The sequence below is a fragment of the Molothrus aeneus genome, chromosome 16 (genome assembly GCF_037042795.1).
Source record: "Molothrus aeneus isolate 106 chromosome 16, BPBGC_Maene_1.0, whole genome shotgun sequence".
Classification (NCBI taxonomy): domain Eukaryota; kingdom Metazoa; phylum Chordata; class Aves; order Passeriformes; family Icteridae; genus Molothrus; species Molothrus aeneus.
The window spans coordinates 16048494-16072048 of record NC_089661.1 but is presented as its reverse complement, the minus strand read 5'-3'; the positions used below and the strand labels follow the sequence as shown (position 1 = coordinate 16072048).

At 57.1% G+C, this 23555-nt stretch overlaps 1 protein-coding gene across 2 annotated transcripts; it reads left to right on the top strand.

Annotated features, from left to right (window-relative positions):
* Positions 1-7681: 7681 nt before the first annotated feature.
* SCNN1B (sodium channel epithelial 1 subunit beta) lies at positions 7682-20963 on the top strand. Of its 2 annotated transcripts, none has more exons than XM_066560877.1 (13): positions 7682-7723; positions 12180-12498; positions 13599-13998; positions 14916-15109; positions 15372-15475; positions 15910-16073; positions 16513-16620; positions 18256-18373; positions 18906-18981; positions 19169-19226; positions 19620-19681; positions 20062-20137; positions 20486-20963. In XM_066560877.1, exons 2-13 carry the CDS (start codon positions 12188-12190, stop codon positions 20849-20851), a joined length of 2037 nt encoding a protein of 678 aa, XP_066416974.1. In that variant the 5' UTR covers positions 7682-7723; positions 12180-12187; the 3' UTR covers positions 20852-20963. The 2 variants fall into 2 exon arrangements, with proteins under 2 accessions (XP_066416974.1, XP_066416973.1); XM_066560876.1 differs by lacking the exon at positions 7682-7723 and adding an exon at positions 10100-10184.
* The last annotated feature ends 2592 nt before the right edge of the window (positions 20964-23555 follow it).

The window sequence follows — 23555 nt, the reverse complement described above, 5'->3', positions numbered from 1 at the left end:
TCCTGAGAAACTCAGCTCGGAGTTTACAGGAACAACACACAGTAAAACCCAGGGCTCAGCACCATCCCCTGCTGCACTGCGCTGGCTCTGGGCTCAGCTGGGAAGCCTGGTGTCCTGCCATGGGGACAGTGCCCCATGAGACCCACGGCAGGCACTGGGAGCCCAGCCAGCCCCGCTCGGGGCTCCAGAGCAGGCACCCCTCACTCACAACAGCCTCTGCCTGCCTCCCGTCCCTGGGGTTCAGCTGCAGCCACAGTGGGCACTCTGGGCAGGGATGGCAATGTTCCCAGACCCACAGACCCACAGCTGCAGCTCTGTGGCACCGCAGGGCTGCGGGGAGCAGCTGCAGTACCCAAAAACACAGCCAAGGTGCAGGCAGCATGGCAGGCACTGCCTTGGCCAGGGACGGGCTGGGGAGAGGTGTTGAAACAAACCTGGGGCAGCAGGTGCTGGTGACTCAAGGGAAAGGCTGCTGGCACCCGGGACCGGCCCTGGAGGAGAGGAGGCACAGCAGGAGAACCTCGCTCTGCTCCTCCACAGCCACTGCCAGCGGGGAGAAAGCCAGAGGATGGAGGGGCTGTGGGGGAAAGTGGCTGAGGAGGAGGAAAATCCAGCTGCACGGAGATTTTCTGGATGGCAGGAACCTGCCCGTGTGGGGCTGTCAGCCTGGAGGGGTGACCCCAGCCTCCCTCAGAGTGGAAGGAAGGAGCAGCTGCCCAAAGCTGCTCCCAGCAGATGTAGCCAGGCAGCACCCACAGGGTTAAAAACTGCCCAGGTCCCTTCCAGAGAGGTGACATCTGGGTGACATCCAGTGGTCCACAAACAGGTTTGGGAGTTAAATGCCTCATTAATGTAAATGGGCCTGGGCTGGGGAAAGGCATCTCCAGCACATGCCTATGGAAATGGAAAATCCATCCAGGCTCTGAGCCTCTTGTGCTCAAGCCCAGCTCTGGGCAGGCCAAACATTTTACCCCTTTGCCTCCAGGGCAGGGTGAGCCAGCCCTGGAGCAGTTCCACATACCGGACAGATGGCCTGAGCCATCCCCACCAGCCTGTTCTCAGTACTTTGGAAGCATTTTCCAGCAGCTGGAGCATCCCCAGCCAAGGCCAGGCCATGGCAGGGCAGCCGTGGTGGCACCACAGCAGTTCCAGGTGAGTCAGGGACATGCCACCACAGGGCCCACACTAATCCCCATGGCAGTGTGGCCCAGGCTGCAGCAGGGACATGCCACCACAGGGCCCACACTAATCCCCATGGTGGCATCTCCCCAGAGCAGGACGGGCTGGGACATGCAAAGCCCTTGTCAGCTGCCCACACCCCCTGGCACTCATGGCACTGGGCACGGCTCACCCTGGAACCAGACTGAGAAGAGAGCGGTGCCCAAGGCAGGAGGGCGAGCAGGAACCCTGGCCGAGCTTGGGCACTGCCATCCCAGCCGCCAGACTGAGCCTGCTGTGCCACTCCGGCCTGGGCAGCGTGGGCACGGCCTGCACCCGTCCCACATGGCTGGGCACCCCTCTCCAGGGCAGTGGGGACCCGGGGCACCCGGCTGGGCAGGGATTTGGGGTGTGCCCGGTGTGCAGCAAGGGGCAGTGGAGGCCCTGGGGCAGTGGTGGTGGAGGGCAGGGGCTCTCCAGCCCTCCCTGTCCTTGTCCCTGCGGCCCCTGCGGGCAGCGTGGGCCCGATGCTGACCTGCAGCCATGCCTGCTCCCTGGCCTGGTTGTAACACAGCCGGGGGTGTAAACAGGGAAACACACCTGGCCCCAGGGCTGTGGACACAGTGTTCCTGCCTCTGTCCTCTGGAATCTTCAGCCAAGCCTCAGCACTTTCCTGTAACACTCTTGCACTGCCTTGTCCCTCCCAGTCGTACACACCTACCTCAGTTCCCCTGGGTGGGAGCTGTACCCTGTCAGGACCCGGGCCTCCCTCACTGCTGGGTATGTGCCTGCCAGCCCTGCCAGGCCCCCAGGACCGTGGTGGCACTGTGACCCCAGCAGCCTTGCCATTGGCAGTGTTCCCAAAGCTGTGAGATACAAACTACAGGAGGGGACACTGTGGGGAGAGTGACAAAAACCCAACCCAACCTGCAAAGCCCCGAGGAACTGAGCCAGCCAGGCCCCATCCAGCACCAGGTGTGGGATGCGGGGTCACATCTCTCTCTTCCACTCATGTGCTTTGTCCAAATGTGTTTCCAGGGATTAAAACCATGTGTTCCCTGTATTTATTCACCTGCCGCAGAGCACAGCGCAGTCCTGGCGGGATGTGATCACCCAGAACACAGTGGAGGTGGCAGCCGGCTCCAGCCGGGGTGAATCACCCTGTTGTCACAACCAGTGCCATCCCTCTGGTTTTAAGACCTTCTCACCCAAGTTTACATAATGAATCCTGAACGGTACAAGCTGTTCCCCTGGGTACACAGGGCTAATCACTCCTGGGCTTGCTATAAATCAGCTCTGGTCTTGTTATAAAATGTCATCAGTCACAAAATAGTTCACATTTGCCCCAGGACATGGGAGGGGACCATAAAGCACCAGCCCAGGGCACCTTTACATTGCTGCATCCTGCTGGAGCCACACTGGCACTCCCGCCTGTACCAGGGCGGCCTGGAGGCATCCAGAGGACCTGAGCTGCCACATCCCAGGATGCTGGAGTCACAGCAGGAGGGATATTTTTTCCAGTAAACTTGTACAGCGGAAAAGGCAGATGAGTGCAATTAATGCTCTGTCACCATTAGTTACAGAGCTGGTCAGGGGAAACCCCACCAGTGACAAATGATCACCGGGCTGTGCTGAACCTGCCCCGTGTCATCCGCAGGGGAACCAGGACTCGGTGCCCAGGTCACCGTGCTGAGGCTGAGCAAGCAGGGCCCCAGAGGGGTTTGCCCCCTCCCTCTGTCCCTGTGGCCACAGCTGGGCTGGCAGGGCCACACACGGTGGTGCCACAGCCCAGTGCCCGAGCCTGGCACCGAGCAGCCCTTGCTGTGCCACCGGCCCCTGAGCTGTGCCACCGGCCCACTGAGCTGTGCCACCGGCCCACCGAGCTGTGCCACCAGCCCCTGAGCTGTGCCACCGGCCCACTGAGCTGTGCCACCAGCCCCTGAGCTGTGCCACCGGCCCACCGAGCTGTGCCACCAGCCCCTGAGCTGTGCCACCGGCCCACCGAGCTGTGCCACCGGCCCCTGAGCTGTGCCACCGGCCCACCGAGCTGTGCCACCGGCCCCTGAGCTGTGCCACCAGCCCCTGAGCTGTGCCACCGGCCCCTGAGCTGTGCCACCAGCCCCTGAGCTGTGCCACCAGCCCCTGAGCTGTGCCACCAGCCCCTGAGCTGTGCCACTGGCCCACCGAGCTGTGCCACCGGCCCCTGAGCTGTGCCACCAGCCCCTGAGCTGTGCCACCAGCCCCTGAGCTGTGCCACCGGCCCACCGAGCTGTGCCACCGGCCCCTGAGCTGTGCCACCGGCCCACCGAGCTGTGCCACCGGCCCACCGAGCTGTGCCACCAGCCCCTGAGCTGTGCCACCGGCCCCTGAGCTGTGCCACCGGCCCCTGAGCTGTGCCACCGGCCCACCGAGCTGTGCCACCAGCCCACCGAGCTGTGCCACCGGCCCCTGAGCTGTGCCACCGGCCCCTGAGCTGTGCCACCAGCCCACCGAGCTGTGCCAGGCCAGCAGGAGCCACGGGGCCCCTTCCCTCCCTCTGCTGCGCCTTGTAAAACAAAACCAGTCTGGGTTTTACTGCCTGATCTTTGTAACGCAAACACAAGCCAGTTAACAGGTTTGACACAGGGCTCCAGCACATGGTGGTTGTGAGATGCTCATTGTCACTTCACGGGCTTTTACTGGTCACAACGAAACGACTCTGTTTCATTTAGTGACAGCGTCTGTCTCTGGAAGTGCACACGAGAGATAAACCTGGCAATTACCGTGCTGGGTGAGCCTGGGCTGGATGCACGGCTCCCTCAGCAGGGGCAGGGGCAGGGACAGGGACAGGGGAAGGGACAGGGACAGGGACAGGGACAGGGACAGGGGAAGGGACAGGGGCAGGGGCAGGGGCAGGGGCAGGGACAGGGGAAGGGACAGGGACAGGGGCAGGGGAAGGGACAGAGGAAGGGACAGGGACAGGGACAGGGACAGGGGAAGGGACAGGGACAGGGACAGGGACAGGGGCAGGGACAGGGGAAGGGACAGGGACAGGGGCAGGGGAAGGGACAGAGGAAGGGACAGGGACAGGGACAGGGGAAGGGACAGGGGAAGGGACAGGGACAGGGGCAGGGACAGGGGAAGGGACAGGGGAAGGGACAGGGACAGGGGCAGGGACAGGGGCAGGGACAGGGGAAGGGACAGAGGAAGGGACAGGGACAGGGACAGGGACAGGGGAAGGGACAGGGACAGGGACAGGGGAAGGGACAGGGGCAGGGGCAGGGGCAGGGGCAGGGGAAGGGACAGGGACAGGGACAGGGACAGGGACAGGGGCAGGGACAGGGACAGGGACAGGGACAGGGGCAGGAGCAGGGACAGGGACAGGGGCAGGGGCAGGGGCAGGGACAGGGGCAGGGACAGGGACAGGGGAAGGGACAGGGACAGGGACAGGGACAGGGGAAGGGACAGGGGAAGGGACAGGGACAGGGGCAGGGACAGGGGCAGGGGCAGGGGAAGGGACAGGGACAGGGGCAGGGACAGGGGCAGGGACAGGGGCAGGGACAGGGGAAGGGACAGAGGAAGGGACAGGGACAGGGACAGGGACAGGGGAAGGGACAGGGACAGGGACAGGGGAAGGGACAGGGACAGGGACAGGGACAGGGACAGGGGCAGGGACAGGGACAGGGGCAGGGGCAGGGGCAGGGGCAGGGGAAGGGACAGGGACAGGGACAGGGACAGGGACAGGGGCAGGGGCAGGGACAGGGACAGGGACAGGGGAAGGGACAGGGACAGGGACAGGGGCAGGAGCAGGGACAGGGACAGGGACAGGGGCAGGGACAGGGACAGGGACAGGGACAGGGACAGGGACAGGGGCAGGAGCAGGGACAGGGACAGGGGCAGGGGCAGGGGCAGGGACAGGGGCAGGGACAGGGGCAGGGGAAGGGACAGGGACAGGGACAGGGACAGGGACAGGGACAGGGGCAGGGACAGGGACAGGGACAGGGGCAGGAGCAGGGACAGGGACAGGGGAAGGGACAGGGACAGGGACAGGGACAGGGACAGGGACAGGGACAGGAACAGGGGCAGGGGCAGGAGCAGGGACAGGGGCAGGGGCAGGGACAGGGGCAGGGGCAGGGGCAGGAGCAGCCTCCCTGTGTGGGGACACAATGCCTGCACCAGCACTGGGCGGGTGACAGTGACAGGGACTGATGGGGACCGATAGGAACAATCACCTCTGCTCTTCTTCATCTGTACATCCAGACCTAACAGCATCCAGCAAAATTCCAGCTGCCCTTGTACCAGCCACAGCCACCATCAAAACGTTTTCCTTCCATCAGACAAATTTAGGAGCAGCTGATTGTTTTGAAAGGTGGTGGATCGGGCAGATGGAGTCCCTTTCAGGGCTGATTTTCCCCGTGGATCTGGTGTCCCAGCTGTATTTAGCTGCTGTCAGCAGTGCATCATGCCAGCACCACACACCACTGGGGAAACAATGCCTGGGATGCAGGGGAGCTTCCTGTGGCGTTTCAGCTGTATTTTCAGCAGGAGGTTTTTGCTTATGAAATAAACTTCCTCATAAACAATTGAGAGATGATGGAAAGTCAAGCAGCTCAAGGTCATTTGGCCTTGCTGGCTGCGCAGCTGATGTTCCAAACCCTGGAACAAACGCCAGCTGCTCTATTTCCAGTGCTGGAGCTGCCAGAGCTGGTAACTGGCTTTGTTCTCTGGGAGAGCAGTGGCCACAGCAGGGCAATTACTGTGACAGGACAGAGGAACCCGGCAGGTCCTGATCCATCCAACCTGTTCATTCCAGCTTCCCTTGGAGATACTTCTCAAACACAATCCCACATTCCACTCCTGACATAATGGCATGAGCTATACTTGTGCCAGTTAAAAATAAAAATCCCTTTTGTTCCCAAATAACAGAACACGGGGACATTTGGGAAAGTCTGACCAAGTCCTGATTGAACAAGAATCTGCCATTACCTCTCCTAGCAAGAGGCAATCACTCCCCTGTACAATGCTGTGCCCTCAGCAGTGATTTATGGTTCCAAGGAGGTTTGCACAGGTTCACTGTTCTGTTGTGAGGAGCTGACGTCTCCCACTTTGCTGGAGATGCTCGGGATTTTACCCCCAAATGTGTTTGTACAGCAGTGCTGGGCTGAGGGATCCCAGCCCGTGCACACACCGGGCTGGCTCTGGGCTAGGAGAGTACAGAAAAGGGGGGGAGGTCTCTCCAGCCCCCCGAGGGATTAATTATGGGATCAACAGGAGTCAGCGTGCAAGACACATAATATTGAGATTAAGTCATGAAATCACAGAGCACATACTAATCACCGTGAAAATCACCGAGGACAGCTGGGCTGGGAGGACCCTGGCCCCTCTGAGCTGCTGCCTCCCAGCCCTGAAACAAACAGAAAAGCTGCTGCCATGTTTATTTCATTCTGTCATTTTATAGAAACATCGCTCATTTCTCCCGGAAAGAGATAGTCAAGGTCCAGATCAGTCCATTGGTGGCTCTGAGCTCTGCCCCTTCTGTTTGAAAATCAATATCTTGTCTAGTCCACACTTGACAGGCTCGAGGTGTTCCGACTCCTGCCAGGAGTGTGCCCAGCAGCAGGCAGGGGAGCAAACAGCTGCGAAGGCAGGCTTTTTACAGAAAAAAATAAATTAACATAGAACCAAAGAATCATTCAGGTTGGAAAAGCCCTCCAAGATCATCAAGTCCAACCATTTCCCCAGCACTGCCAAGGCCACCATTAACCCTCGTCCCCAAGTGCCACATCCACATGGCTTTTAAATCCCTTCAGGGCTGGGGATCCCATTACTGTCCTAGGCAGCTTCTGCCAAGGTTATAAGGTTTTATTATTATTTTAAATAGAAAAAAGATTATAGGATCTTTCTAAAACAGCTTATAAAACTGTTTCAAAACACTAATGCACCTCACCTGCATTTATTTACCCATGTCAAAAGCCTGGCACCAGGGACAGCTGGCACCAGGGAAGGTAAAGTGGTGAGGTGACAAAGGGGACAAGGGGGAATGGCTTCCCACTGCCAGAGGGCACGGTTAGATGGGATATTGGAAAGAAATCCTTCCCTGGGAGGGTGGGAAGCCTGGCACAGGTGCCCAGAGCCCCTGTGGCTGCCCCTGGATCCCTGGCAGTGCCCAAGGCCAGGCTGGACAGGGCTTGGAGCAGCCTGGGACAGTGGGAGGTGTCCCTGCCATGGCAGGGGTGGCACTGGGTGGGCTTTAAGGCCCCTTCCAACCCAAGCCACGACAGGATTCTGTTCCTAAGGTCTCTTCCTAACCAAGTAATTCTGTGATTCTGTGAGGTTCGTGCCACCGGTCCCGGGCTGCGTTTGACGCGGCGGGAGCAGGAGCAGCAGAATCAGGCGCCATTCCTCGGGATGTGCTGGGAGGAGACCAAAGCGGTGCTCCAAGGAACCGGGCCCGGCCGGGGAGCGCTCTCGGCACGGGAGGGCGGGCCCAGCCGTGCGGCCGGGGCGGGCCGGGGCGGGCCGGGCGGCGGGGCCGGGGCCGGTGCCGGTGTCGGCGGGAGCGCGGCCGGAGCCGCACGGGCGGCAGGTACGGGGCACCGGGGGCCGGGCCGGGCTGTGCGGGTGGGCGCTGCCGGTCCCTTCGGCCGAGACGCTGCCCAGGGATGCCCTGGCATCTCTCAGCGCCCGCGGGCATCCCCGGGCAGCGTCTCGGGCCGAAGGGACCGGCTCGACGGGACTGGCCGTGGAATCATCTACCCAGGGAGGTCGTGGAGTCACCATCCCTCGAAGAGTTTAAAAAAAGACTGGATGTGGCACTTGGTGCCATGATCTAGTTGAGGTATTAGAACATGGGTTGGACTCGATGATCTTAAAGGTCTCTTCCAACCTAGAATTTCTGTGTTTCTGTGTTTTGTTTCTGTGTCTTTGCTACACTCCTGAGGTCACCCGGTCTCTGCCTGGTTTGGCAGCAGCGGGGCAGGTTTTCGTGCTGGGCAGGGGTTTGGGGTGTACCCGGCGTGCGGCAAGGGGCAGTAATTCGCATTTAGCCTTTATTTACCCAGGGGTTTCCTTTAATCTTTCTGATAAAAGAGAATGGGAGCAAACTGCATCTTCGTGGAGTAGTTCAGTGTTTGGTTTGGCGTTGGAAATGTGCCATCTCCCGCAGGATGGTGCTCCCAGTGAGGCAGAGTGTGCCCGCAGCATCCCAGGGGATGCAGTCGCTCTGCTCGTCTTGGGGGTGTGCTCCTCTTACTGTCCAGGATTCCTTGCCCAAGCAGCCAAGAGAACTCACAATGTGACCTTCCTGGCACATGAGGAGCACGGCTTGTGATTGTCCCGAGAGACAGGGACATCATGGGAGCCACAGGATCATGACTGGGTTGAGTTGGAAGGGACCTCCAAGTCCACCTCATTTCACCCCCTGCCCTGGGCAGGGGCACCTTCCACTACCTCAGGCTGCTCCAAGCCCTTGGCACCCTGTGCCAGGGCCTCTCCACCCTCCCAGGGAAGGATTTCTTTCCAATATCCCATCCATCCCTGCCCTCTGGTAGTGGGAAACTATTACCCCTTGTTGCCCTTGTCACTCCAGGCCCTGTCCCCAGTCCCTCTGCAGCTCTCCTGGAGCCCCTTCAGGCCCTGGCAGGGCTCTGAGCTCTGCCTGGAGCCCTCCTTTCTGCAGCCCCAGCAGCCCCAGCCCGGCTGCAGAGCAGAGGGAGCTCAGGGTTGGGCAGGGCGGCGGGAGCAGAGTGCCTGGCACGCGGCACAGCGTCAGGGCAGCGCTATCTGACTCCAGACTGTAAATTCTCCTGAGTGCTGCACGCCTGCCCGGGGGCTGGAGCCCCGGAGGCGCCTGCGTGGGCTGGAGCCGTGGGCGGTGGAGCTGGCACGGTGTGCCCTGGCCACTGGCCCTGCACCGGCAGCACAGAGCATCTGCTGGGAGCTCTGACCCCACCTTGAGACAGGCTTTCATTGCTCACTGGCACGTGGCTGCTCCACTTTTCAAACTGCCAACCTGTAAACTTGTGAGGTAATAAAAGAAATTCCTCTAATTTGCAAAAGTACCACTAGGGAGATGTCTCATTTAGGAAAACTAGGCTTTTCCCTCAGGGTTCAGGGGAGATGGCAGATGAGCAGCTGGTCATCATAGAGGAGTGACTGGTGTGTCTCAGGAGAGAAAGTGCTGAGCAATCACAGTGTCATCAGGCTGGTAGTGTCAGCGTGGTTTTGCTGCCCATATCTGACTCTGGAGCTTCCAGGAGTGGGGCAAGTTTTGCTTATGACTTTATTTCCTTCAAGTGGCAATTGCCCTAGGAAAACCCCAGAGGAGATTCAACAGAGTCAACAGGATCATTTCGTAATGTGGGAGTCTGATGTCACTGTGAGGTGGAGGAGTTTCACCCAGGGTGATGCTGGGATGAGGCAGGGCTGGATCAGCTGCTGGAGACAGGGAGGACACGTCCACAGCACAGAGAAACCCCACTGGAACCAGGAGCAGGTTTCTCCTAGGATGGCTTTGGTCATCACAGGGATGCAGGTGCTGCCAGGAGAGGGGCCATGGCACCCTGTGGGCACACACAGGGTCTCACAGCCCTGGGGTCTGTGACCAGGGCAGCCTGGAGCAGAGCAGGGATGTAATGCAGTGCTGGCTCCCCAGAGCCACCTGCAAAGGCTTCAGGGATGTGTGTCTGTTGAGGGGTGGCCCCTCTGTGCCCCCAGCCCTGCTCAGCTCCTGCTCCATCACTGCTCCTCTTCCTCCCTCCGGAGGGGCTGTGGGAAGGAGACATGGTTGTCAGTGCACGGATGGAGAGTGGGTCCTTACACCCCTCATTTATCACCTCTCTGCTCAGGTGCAGCCCACTGATGGGACAGAGCAGGACCCACCCCAGGCTGGCACCAAACCTGGCACCAACCCTGCCCTGAGCAGCTCTGGGCTGAGCTCTGAGCACTGTGCCAGGGAGGAGCCCCCAAAACAGGGCCTTGGGGCTCACCTGGGGCAGCTTCCAGCTGTCAGCAAGGAAGGAGCCTGTTTGGAAACACTGGAAATAAAGGTAGGAAGAAAACTGTTAAAATGAGAATATACATCGCAAGAAAGTCATCCAGGCATATTCAAATGCAGCTTTTGCTTCTTGCCATTTCTTTTATTCCATATAAAAAGGAATCATTTCTCCCAGCACTGGCAGGTTGATGAGTGACCCACAGAGACCAGCACACAAGTGGGGTCCCCCTGTGGCAGGAGCCAGTGGTTGGCGACAGCAGGGACAGCCGAGGGCACGCAGATGGCAGCAGCAGCCAGGCAGGGGCTGGAAACTGCAATCTGATCTAAATCTGTTACTGGATTTGTTAAAAGGCAGAAGGTATTTCCTCGTCGGCCTCGCTGGGCTCCCAGATGTAAAGCAGCTCTGGGCTCTGTAAGGCAGGGCTGGCTCACACTGCAGGGCTGGGGCAGCACCGCCCCGGGGCTCGCATCTCCTCACAGCCTGGGCAGCTCGGACAGGCTGAGGGCACTGGCCCCCCTCTGCTGGTATCTGCCCAAACCCCAGCCAGGCTCTGCTGCAAGGTGTGCTCCCTCCACGGGCAGGGGAACCTCAGCGGCACAAGGGCATGGAGGATGGGACGGTGAGGTTGGGAGTCCAGGGGTCCCAGTCCCAGGACACGAGTTCCTTGGAGAACAAAGCCTTTGTCTAGAGGAGTACAGCCTGCCCTCGGATCTTAGAGGAAGCAGCTGGGGTTTGTTCTTCCCAAAGTCCTCTCCCACAGAGGATCACCTACATCTAACATCAGAGGTAATAGGCATGCAATGAAAACCATCACCTCTCTTTGTGTCATGCAGCGAGACTTCAAAATCTGTTGGGTTTATAGTGTTATCAAACTCTCCGTGTGCTACTCAGGAGAACTTGCAGATCTGGCCAGCAGATCAAGGAATCAGTATCACCTTCTTTATTTTTGAAAAGTGTGAAGAACCCACCTCCTTTCACTCCCCAGGGCCCGTGCACACCTTTGCTGCCTTCTTTGCTCACCTGCAAGTAATGCTGTGTCACTCTCATTCCTGCCCTGCCGAGTGCTGCTCCTTGGTGAACTATTGCTGCATTATTCCGCCACTCTTCCTCCCAGGATGGGGCTATTCCCAGCATTAATCTTTAACTCTGCTCTCCTGCAGCTTAAATCTGACAAATGTTCTGAGTGGCTGCCTCAGGTTCTTTTTGAAATCCTGCCTCGGGATGTTAAGATTTAGTAACACAGATTCTAACCTTAAAATAGCAGCACAAAATGTTCTATTTACTCACAACATGAATGCCAAGTATGCAGCATCCCTCACCAGAGCAGAGGAGTGGGGGGGCATACTGATAATATCTGACAGACAAAGGAATTTGGTGGAAAAAAACAATCTGGTTTCCCTCCTCCAGCAGGCAGCAGCCCTGGACAGCATTCCTGGTCCTGGGAAAGGTGCTGCTGCTTCCAGCTCCTCTTCTTCTGTCCCTCTGAAAGCTGGATGTGCTCTAATACTTCTTACTTTAAAGAAAAATTGTCTCAGGCTCCATGTGAGGTTGATCCCTGAGCACTGTGAGCCCGAGCTCTACCCAGGCCAGCTCCTGCGTGTACTGCTTGGTCCATCTAGCGTTGGCTGAGGCTGGGACAGCATTCCAGCTGTATCAGAGTGCACACAGCATTCCCACTCCCCGAGCAGCACCTGGGCAGGCACTGCCACACTGCAGGGCCCTGCCAGGCTCGGGAATCACCGGGCACGGCCACGTCCCGCAGGTCACTCAGCTCTGGTGGGGCCAGCAAGAACCCAAATGTGACAAAACCATTCACCACCCGTGGAACTGCCAGTCCCAAAGCTCTCCTGTAGAGGAGGCTGGGTGCCATGCTGCTGCCATGGCATGACCCTGCAGAACATTTGAGTGTTTTCTGGATTACAAACCACGGCCGTGCCATTGCAGTGGCTGCCCCACTCCTGCTGGGCTGCCCAACCTGGGGCACCTGGTGTGGCACAGGCCCTGCTCCTCTCAGAGCTGCTCTGATGTCTCTTCTCCTGCTTGCAGGCAGCAGCATGAACCTGAAGAAGTACCTGGTGCGGGCACTGCACCGCCTGCAGAAGGGCCCTGGCTACACCTACAAGGAGCTGCTGGTCTGGTACTGCGACAACACCAACACCCACGGCCCCAAGCGCATCATCAAGGAGGGGCCAAAGAAGAAATTAATCTGGTTCTTCCTAACGCTGCTCTTTGCATCCCTGGTGTTCTGGCAGTGGGGGATCCTCATCAACACCTACCTCTCCTACAACGTCACCTCATCCCTCTCCATTGGCTTTAAGACCATGAAGTTCCCCGCAGTCACCATCTGCAACGCCAACCCCTTCAAGTAAGCTTTTCTTCTCAGGATTTCCCCATGTGTGCCCTAACCCCTCAGAAACATTGCCAGTGTGAGGTACTGAGGGCCCGTTCCTGTCTGAGACATCACATTAGGAGCATCAATGGAGTCTCCAGGTGTCCCTAAAAACAAATAAAGAACAATGTGAAGATGAATGGCTCAGGGCCAGAGGAGGGTTCATCTCCCCACAAGTTCTCCTGGGCTTCACAGAATCCCAGAACAGTTTGGGTTGGGAAGGGACCTTCAAGTTCATCTTATTTCACCCCTTGCCCTGGGCAGGGACACCTTCCACTATCCCAGCCCTGTCCAACCTGCCTGGGACATTTCCAGGGCTCCAGGGGCAGCCACAGCTTCTCTGGGCACCTGTGCCAGGGCCTCCCACCCTCATGGGGAAGAGTTTCTTCCTAACACAGTTTCTGCACCATATCAGTCAATCTAATGAAGGTTTTTACCTCCCTGCAAACTTTCCTCAGCTCATAAAAGAACCAAATTCAGCTCACCCTTCCCAGCTAGAATCAGTCTTTCCATCTTTTCCCACACTTTCCTTCCCTTCCTTGCTGTGAGCATTCTTCTCATTGTTCGTACTCCAGTCACTGAGAGCTGGTTCCACAGTCCTGTCTGCCATAGAGACAGAGAACTGAATTGTGATTTCAAAGGAGTCACTGATTTTCGTTAGAGTTGCTTTAAATTTATCATTGTTTTAAATCCATGCAATAGTGTAACCCAAGGCAAGACTATCTTGTGTAGCTCCCAGCCAACACAAGAATTGCTTAGGGGTAGTTTTTCCTCCACTTGCTAGAGATGTTTTGTGTAAACTGCAGTGAATTACTGAACTAGAACCAACGTGGCCCAGCACGGGTGTGTTCAGCCCTGCAGCACTCCCTGTTTATCCTCTCACTGCTCTGCCCAGCTGCAGCTGCTGGGACACCAGGGTCCGAGCTGGCCGTGCTGTGCGTGGAAGCTCCCCTTGTCCTGCAGTAAATTGAGGCACACTCTGAGGTGCCCAGGAGGGTCCAAGCCAGTGGTGTGGCAGGTGAGCTGCCACGTGTCCCCACACGCTGGCACTGCTGGTCCCACTCCCTGTCCCGCAGGTACTCGGAGGTGAAGCCCCTGCTGAAGGAGCTGGACAGGCTCATCGAGGCAGCCCTGGAGAGGATCCTGCAGCCCACGCCAGGCAACAGCACTGAGAACATGTCCCTGCCACTCGACCTGGAGCTCTGGAACCAGATCCCCCTGGTGCTCATTGACGAGCACGACAAAGACAATCCCATCATCCTGGACATCTTTGAGACCAACCAGACTGCTGTGGACAACGAAACTGCCATGGACAGCAGAGCCAATGTGAGCAGTGACACTGCTGAGGGCCACCAGCTCTATGGGACCAATGGAACCATGGACAACGAAACCACTGAGGGGAACCAAACCACTGCTGCACCTGCCCCAGCCAACACCACGTTGGAAGAGAAAAAGTACAAGCTGGCAGTGAAGCTGGTGAGATGAGAGGGGTCCCACAGTGGCAGCGGGCAGAGATGAGGGATGGGTGCCTCGGCAAGGATGCAGCGGGGAGATCTGTGTCTCCTCTGCACCAGCTGCCCATGGCCCTCTGCCCTGGGGTTCTGCTCTGGCTGTGCCACGTCTGGGGACTGCCTGTGCCCAGACCCTGCTGCAGGCTGAGCCCAGGACAGAGCCAAGGCAGGGGTGGTCCCTGCAGGCTCCCAGGCACCTTCATCCTTTCCTGGGGTCAGGCACCCAAAATGCCAGGGAGAGGCTGTGGCTGCTGCCCCATCCCTTTCCTGCTGCAGTCCACAGTGCAGAGGCACAAGGTGATCCTGGAACCCCTCACCCCTGCTCCCATGGAGGCTCCAAGGACCCTGCCTGGGCAGACCTCGGAGGCTGGGGAAACTACAGCCTTAAAGAATTGGTCCAAAACTGACATTTTCTGTTAACTGGTGGGGTCACCCTGGGGATGATGTATAACCTGCCCAGCAGGGAAATGTCCCTGGGGAAGGACCCTGTAATGACAGCCAGCTCAGAGTGACAGCCAGCTCAGAGTGACAGCCAGCTCAGAGTGACAGCCAGCTCAGTGTGACAGCCAGCTCAGAGTGACAGCCGGCTCAGAGTGACAGCCAGCTCAGAGTGACAGCCAGCTCAGTGACAGCCGGCTCAGTGACAGCCAGCTCAGTGTGACAGCCAGCTCAGAGTGACAGCCAGCTCAGAGTGACAGCCAGCTCAGTGACAGCCAGCTCAGTGACAGCCGGCTCAGTGACAGTCGGCCTGTGGCCCCGTCAGGCTGAACCTCTCAGTCCCTGGAGCTGCAGGCAGGGCTGGCATGCGGGTGAGCACATGGGGAGGGGTCCCCCACGGCCCTGCTGTCCCCCAGGCTCAGGCTGCCTGCTCTGTGTCCCCAGTGCAGCCACCAGGGCTCTGAGAACTGCACGTACAGGAACTTCAGCAGCGCGGCGCAGGCGGTGACCGAGTGGTACATCCTGCAGTCCACCTCCATCCTCTCCAAGGTCCCGCTGCACGAGAGGATCAGGATGGGCTACCAGGCAGAGGACATGATCCTGGCCTGTCTCTATGGGGCTGAACCCTGCAACTACAAGTAGGTGCACACAAGCTCCCTGCTCCTTTCTGTCCCTGCGCAACAAACAGCACACGGGTTCCTTTCTCTTTTTAAGGTATATATCAGCTGCTAATGAGATTGGTATAGGTCAGCTGATAATGAGCTTGCTGCTGATTCTCAGCTCTAGCAACACTTCCCAGTGTTGGGAAGCACAGCTGCTGAGCTGGGCCCACCTTCTGCTTTATGTCACACCCCTTTAGTCCTCCCGAGAGTCACAGTTTTCTGTGTATGATTCCTCCAGGAATTTCACCCAAATCTACCACCCAGACCATGGTAACTGCTACATCTTTAACTGGGGCATGGATGAAGAGGCTCTGAATTCTTCCAACCCCGGGGCTGAGTTTGGTAAGGGAGCTCTGTGGTGGAGGAGGGGGCTGGAGGGGCAGACGTGAGGGCTCTGTCTCTTGGTGCCCATTTCTGTCCCTCAGGACAGACTTATGATTCCTCTGTCACTGGAGCACTGCAACAGGGAGCAGAGGCTTTCCAGAAGGGGATGAGCCCCAAAAGGAAAATGTGCCACACAGAAAAAAGTGACTACAGACATGTAGCAGAAGGGCATCCTCTGATGTTTGAAATATCTGAGGCAACACGCGACTGTTGCCAGCTATTGCAGTTCTGGGCATTCACCACCACAAGTGTTCCTCCCCAGATCAGGCTGCTGTGGCAGCCAGACTCTGGCTCTTCCCAAGGAACAGGGAGGAGAAAATAGACTCCCTTCTTTCCCCAAGCCTCACCTTCCAATACAATTCCTGTTGTGAGTGTTTTTTCTGGTGTCCCAGGGCTGAAGCTGATTCTGGACATCAGCCAGCAGGACTACATTCCCTACCTGTCCTCTGCTGCTGGGGCCAGGCTCATGCTGCACCAACAGAAGAGCTTCCCCTTTCTCAAGGATCAGGGCATCTACGCCATGGCTGGGACAGAAACCTCCATTGGAGTGCTGGTGGTATGTGTGGCATTCCTCGGGAGCAGATTGTCTGAGAATAATGTTATCTGATGGGACCCAAACCAAGTTTGCTTTAAGTCTTGGCTGAACTGGCTCAAACCAAAGGAGACGAGGTACACACCTGTCAGGGGCTGGAGCGCTTTATGGAGGGTTTTATGTAACGGTCCTGGCAAAGTGCTTGATTGAGGCCGGGATTCTGGGCTCGGGTCGTGGTTGTCTCTTTCTGCAGCACGTCAGAAGGGGCTTTGGCAGCCTCTGAGCAGCCTGGCCTGCCTGGATCCACCCAGGGAAGGGGCTGCAGCCTCCTCAGCTCTGCCACCGCTGACTCTCATCTCTAGCAAAGCCATTGGGGAGCACAGAATTACAGAGCTCTGGAGAATGGGCGCAGGGACCTGTGGAGAAGAGATGAGCACAGTCTGGTGTTTGGGTTTCTCCGCAGGACGAGCTGGAGCGGATGGGTTACCCCTACAGCGACTGCACCGTGAACGGCTCCGACGTCCCCGTCAGAAACCTCTACAGCCAGTACAACACCTCCTACTCCATCCAGGTGAAACACCCTCCGGATCAAACACCACTCTTTAGGAAAAGCCATCAAAGCAGTTAGATCTTTGCCTGTCATGTAAGGTACTGGGGAATCATAAAACCATAAAACCTTTCAAGATAATCAAATCCAAGTATCAACACAGCACCAGCACTGATAAACCATGTCCTCAAGTGCCACATCAAATGATTTTTGAGCACTTCCAGGGATGGTGACTTCACCACTGCCCTGGGCAGCCTGTTCAAATGCTTTACAACCCTTTCCATGAAAAGTTTTTCCTCATATCTGACCTAAGCCCTACATGGTTCTGTAGAAATAGTCATTGAGGCTCTGGGAAACTTCTGCTGGGACAATGTCAAAGTGACACTTCTCAGGAACCTGTGTTTCGTGAACACAAGTGATATTTACCCCTGAAAGGAGAGGAGTACAAAGGAGAGAGTCTCCCTCTGAACACTCCTGTGATCTTTAACTTTTTTCTCTTTGGGGGAATCAGGTAATTTTTCACCCTGAAAATGCAGCTGGTTTGTGCAGGAAGGGAGACAGCCCTTTGTTTCTTCATCACTCTGAAAATTGGATGAGAAAGTTGAGTGTCAGTAAACCTTGCATCTGTAGAAAATTAGAGGGCCAACATTAAGCAGAGGTTAATACAAATTAACCTCTAACAGGCTGTGCTGGAGAGAGAAGCAGCTCTTGAGGGTGCAGTGTGATAATAAGGGAAACACCCAAACCATTTGGGGTGATTCACAGATGCACCTGGAGATCAGGAGGACTTTGGGCTGGCAGTGGTTTTGTATTTCTACCTTTATATAATATAATAACAACTGGACCACTTTAGCCAGCTTTTGAAGATGCTTGTATAAGGTTTAAGCAAACACTCAGGAGGATTGCATTATTCCCTGGAAGTGCAAATGCTGACGGAGTTCTGTGCCCACGTAACGCCACTTCAGAGCCCTCTCAGCTAAACCAGGCTCTCCATCACTGCCTGGCTGCTCTGCACTCTGTGGACCCCTCCTATCACACGGAAATTCTCTGCCTGTCCTGCCCACACCGGTTAAATTTAATTATCTTCTCACAGACTTTGCTATTGCTTTGTGCTGCCTCGTGCAGAATCCCTCTCCAGTCTTGGGTGATGAACTTCACGCCTCACCAAGCTAATGGCAGTGCAGCAGCTGGAGCTGCAGCCACAATCCTCCCCAGAAGAGCAGCACCTACACAAAGATCATTCATTTGTCTGCTCTTTATGTTGAAGGATTTGGAAATTCCTGGCCTTAAAATGTAAAACCAGCCCTTTGTCAGTATTGTGTAAAGCCTGGAGAGCACAGCCCTGTCTGTGGTGGAAGAGAACATTTGTATTCCCTTTTGGAAGCTTGAATGTTACTTCTGTGAAGCCCTGAAATAACCGAGAAATGAGCAGTTTCTTGTGTGAGTGGGAGCAGGTGCTGAGCTCCCTGCATTGCCCACGAGGTCTCACGAGGGGCCTGAAGGACTCCAATGCCCAGCAAGGCTGGCAGGCCCTGGCAGCGCCAAGATCACCTGTTCAGTGCAGGAGAGGGAGCTCCTGGGGGCAGAGGGGCTCTGGGGCCGCTGCCATCCCAGCAGTGCACAGCTCCCCAGGGCTGAGCGTCCCTCTTGCCTCCCCAGGCCTGCCTGCGCTCCTGCTTCCAAACCCACATGGTGGAGATCTGTGGGTGTGGGCACTACATGTTCCCTTTGCCTGAAGGGGTGAATTACTGCAACAACGAGGACAACCCAGGCTGGGGTAAGAGCTGCTGGGGCTTTCTGGGGCCGGGCTCTGCTGCTGTCCTTGCAGGTCCTGCACAGCTGCTCCCCGTGGGACGAGGCCACCTGGGCCCGTGCTGGGGAGAAGGGGCCGCGTTTGGTCTTGGCTGTGGGCTGGGGGAGCCCTTGGGCACCAAAGAGAGAGAATCGCTCACAGGGTATCACTCCAGGGCTCTGCACCAAAAATTCTGGGTCCCCTGGCAGGGGCAATGGAGGGTCCAGTGCCCGCCTGGGGTAGCACAGCTCTGTGCTGGCAGAGGCCAGGGCTGTGCCAAAAATACCAGCCCTGGGCAAGCTGGTTCTGTAAGAACTGCCTCCAGAAACTGACAGTTTATTTTTAATTTATTAGCAAAGTGCCTGAATGTTTTGCTCAAGTTTCTCAAGGAAAGGAAAGATGGGAAATCTGTGCTGAATGGTTATACCTAATATTTATTTTGATAAATGGAACTGATATACCTCAGTAACTGAGTCCTTATCTAAAGAAATACTTTAATTTTGTTTTCACCAAACAGCATATTGCTATTCCTCACTGAGATCCAGCATAAAACAGCGTCAGATCTGCATTGACTCCTGCAAAGAAACATGCAAGTGAGTACCTGAGCCTGATCTGGTTGCTGTGGAGGTGGAGGGATCCTTCCTGTTGACTCCCATCAGCCCTGACTGTCCCAAAAGGGCAGCAAACCCTGCAGGGCTGGTTTGCTGTGTGAGAACTGAAGTTCCAGGGACTTCAGAGGAGGGGAAATCTCCCTACTAATGCTGTCCCTCTCCACTCCAGTGACACCCAGTACAAAATGACCATCTCCATGGCGGACTGGCCATCAGAAGCCTCTGAGGTAACCCCCATTGCTTGGCTTGTAGCAGACACTGCTGGCTCCTGTTCCCAGGCACATGGGCCCTGGCTGTTGTCAGAGCACCTCTGCTGCAGTCCATGTTTTCCACACGCAGACCAGCCCAGCACCAGGGCATGAGGCAGGGAGGGACCCCCAGAGTGGCCCCTCCCTGCTGGGTTCTGTCCCAGTGTCAGCCCAAGGCTGTGCCCACATGGGACAGGGAAGGAGCACCCACTGCCCTGCTGAGGCAGAGCTGCCCTGCTCACCTCACAGTGTCCCCCTCCAGCTGCACAGGGCGCCAGGGCTGCCTGGCATGTGGCACAGCACCTGCAGGGCTTGTGCTCTTCAGGAGCACAGGATGTCTCTACTCTTTCTGAACAGATTTTGTTTCCCTAGGACTGGATTTTCCATATTCTGTCTTATGAAAGGGATATGTCAACAAATGTGACTCTGGACAGGTGAGTGAAAGGAACAACCACTTTATCTTCTCTGCTGAGCCTGTTAACATCAGCCTGACACGAGCCCTGGCTCTGGGCCAGCGCGCGCGGGTGCAAATGCTCAGGGAGGACAAGGTTTGCAGCATGTTCACCTGGGACACACAAAAAGCAGATCCAAAAGGCACTTCATGCATGTCCTCTGCTCTCCAGAGCTGCACACTGGGCCAGTCAAACGCAAGCATGCAGCAAAGTAAAATCAGCCTTAAGGACAGTTCCAATGTCATAACGTTTGTCACGCTGTACTGATGTCTTGGTGTCTCTCTGTCCCACGGCCAGGCTGGAGCAGAGGTGCAGGGCATTGACAGCCAGCTCCTCACTGAGGTGGGTTTTGCTCTTTACAGGAATGGGATCATCAAGCTGAACATTTACTTCCAGGAGTACAACTACCGCACCATCTCAGAGTCAGCTGCCACCACGGTGAGTGCCCATGCCAGCCCTTCTGGCAGGGCAGGCACAGGAGCCAGCCAGCGGGGACAGGCAGGGCTCAGTGCCCTGGGGGACACTCTGTCCCTCGAGGCTGCTTCTTGGCACACCTGCTGAAATGAAGTGGATGAAGCCACCTCTGCCTGGTGGCTCACAGCCCTCAATTCCTTCCCCCACTCCACCTCTCATCCCTGTCCCAGCCCTGCAGGGCAACACCAGCACGGGAGGGGCCCCAGCAGGCAGGTCCCAGGTTCAGGGGCATCACCCACACCAGCACTGGCACGCGGGTGATGGATCGGGCTGGGGCACATCTGGGGGGCTCACTCTGCTCTCCTCCCACAGATCGTTTGGCTGCTGTCGAGCCTGGGAGGCCAGTTCGGGTTCTGGATGGGGGGCTCGGTGCTGTGCCTCATTGAGTTTGGGGAGATCATCATCGACTCGCTGTGGATCACCATCATCAACGTCATCAGCTGGTGCAAAGGCCTGAAGCAGCGGCGGGCGCGGGCGCGGTTCCCGGACTCGCCCCCGACGGTGTCGGAGCTGGTGGAGGCTCACACCAACCTGGGCTTCCAGCCCGAGCCCGTGGGGGCCGTGCCCGGGGCCCCGGCGCTGCCCCCCGAGCCCGGCACGCCCCCGCCCAACTACGACTCCCTGCGGGTGCAGCCCCTGGACACGCTGGGCCCCGAGAGCGACGCGGACACCGAGTGAGCGCAGGGCAGATGTCTGTCCACAGTCAGAGGGAATTAAAGCCCAGGCTGTCCTCTCCTATGACTGATCGCTGGCAGGAAGCTCTGCCTAATAAACCCTGCAATAAACCTCACAGAGTCAGGCTTTGGCTTTAGTGTGTAGGGCTTGTGTACATCAGTGTTGCTGTAAAATCATGTCACTGTTTCTCGTCACCAGGTGGGTGGGAAGCAATTCCCAGTGAGCAGAGCAGGGTGGTGGCAGGGAGAGGACAGGATGTGCTCACAGTGGATGCAAGGCCGTGGCCTGGTAGATCACAGAACCCTAAAAGAGTTTGTGTTGGAAGGGACCTTAAAGACTGTCTCATCCTACCCCCTTCTCCAGCACTCTTGGCTGCAGGGATGTGGCACAGCGTGTGCCATACCATGGAGCAGAGCCTTGGGATGGCACCAAAGCTGCTTCTGACTTCTGAGGCTGCAGAATTTCCATTCCCAAAGAACTACAATGGAAACTGAACTCTCCCTTCACTGCTGGAGCCCCTGGGTGCCCTGTTGTGCTGCTGCCCGGGGTTTGTACCACTCACGGTGCGGGTGGGCACAGCTGATGGTGTGTGCCAAGAACACCACTCCACAGAGACTCGCGTGGGAGGAGGCACCAGCCTGTTTAATTATCATTCTTGCAATAATAAAAAGTTGCCATTAGCTTCCCTGCTGGCAGTGGGGGTAGTGCAGTGCTGGCAAGAGGTTGATGGCAGTGGCTTGGGAGGAGGAGAACACAGGGTGCCCACCCTGACACGGGGGCAGCCGGGGCCCTTGGGTGGTGCCTGTGGGGCTGAGCTGAGTGGGGCAGGGAGCTCACCTGTCCCTGGCTGGCTATGGGCCCCAGGAGCTTTCCCAGGAACCCATCACGGGGGATGGCCTTGCTGAAGTACCTCTGCAGAAGTTCAAGAGGAAGCACAATCCTGTGGTTAAACCTCGTAGCAGAACACGCTGTTCTGGGCACGGCGCCCAGCATGGGACAGCTGCAGAGAGGGGGGTCCAGGATCCCTCTGCACAGCAAGGTCCCCGAGCACAGGGTGCTCTGCTGCAGGGCCGTGGGGCAGAGCGTGCCCAGGGCCCCTCCAGCCCCTCGGCAGTGCTGGAAATGGTGGGGCCAGCTGCTGATGACCACCAGCAGCAGGACACAGGAACTGGGGGAGCATTTGACAGCTGAGGTGCCACCAGCACAGCTGACTCTGCCCCACACAACAGAACTCTGTGTTCAAAATTCACTGAATCCTGATGCAGGGAGTACCTCCTTCACATATCCACATTCTGCCCCAGCCCTTTCTCCCCCAGCTGGTTCTCATTTGAAGGAAGAAGGACCAACAGCCCCAAACACACTGCTCTGTACAGAACCACCCCACCCAGGCAGAGCCTGAGCTCAGCGAGCCCTAAACCCACCAGAGTGCAAAGAGGGCAAATGACAGCAAACACATCTGTAAAGACAGAGGAAGGCAGCCCTTACAAGCTGTCCTAGACTTTTCCTGTCTCCTGAAAGGAACATTTCCATCTCTGGGTACCACAAACTCACAAGCACAGCCTCCTTTCCCACAGGAGAGCTCTCATAGAGTGATGGCACTTGATCCCATATCACAGCTGAGTGGGAAACAAGGACCTGCCACCCTCCCCTCCTGAATCAGTGCTCACTGTATGCAGTGCCATCCTTGGCAAAGGCCTCCTAAGGATAAATCAGTGAAAAACCAGAGCACATTTCTTAAAACATGGGGAATGCTGAGAGCAAGAACCTGGGCATCATCTCTCACACTGTCACCAGCAGGTCCCTGGGATGATGGGCAGCAGGTCCCAGGCTGCTCACCCTGTCCTCATGACTTCAGCCCCAGCTGGCTGCCAGCCCAGGCCAACAGCAGCAGACAAGGAACAGCCCCAAAACCTTCCCCAGCAGCACTGGGGCAGGGGAAGGCTGGGAGAGGCACGGCCAGTGAGCTGCACCCTCCTTACAGCAGGTGAAGGGAACAGAGTGTTCTCTGCAGGACAGGGACAGCTCACCATTCCAGTCACAGCTGGCTCGTGGAGCTGTCTGACATCTCATAAAAGTGGGAAGTGTCTCCAGTGCTTGGCTCCAGCTCTGTCCCAGCCCGGCTGGACCCAGAGCAGCCTGAGCCCAGCTGAGCAAAGGGGATTGCAGCTGCAGCAGCAGTGCAGGCGCTCCAGACTCAGCTGCCAGCCCAGTCCCTGTATTCTGCCCCGCTGTCTCCCAGGAGAGCACACCAAGGCTAGACCAGCTGCTTCACAAAAATCTATATAACAAATGGTAATAAATTCTACAAGGAAGCACCACTTTCCTTAAATTCCTTACAAACTTCATGGCTTTCAGTTGAATAGTGAAATTGCACCAGGAACAACCTACAAAGCTGGTTCTAGTCTCAGGGCTGAGCTTTATCAAGCCTCGACTGTCAGCTGAAGAGACCCTTCCTGACCCTGTATTAACAACAGCCCTGGGCAGTGGCCACTGCCTAGAGGCAGCTCCCTCTGTGCTGCATCTACACCATCACCTCAGATACAGTAGATTAAATTCTCTGAAAAAGCTGCCACAAAGCATGAACTCTACAGCACCTGGCAGAACATTTCCAGCACTCCTCAACCTACTCAGGGTCATGCAGAGGTTTTGGGAAATTTGGCTGCAGGACATCTTTCCTTATTTCTAAAGATGGAAGAATGGAACAAGC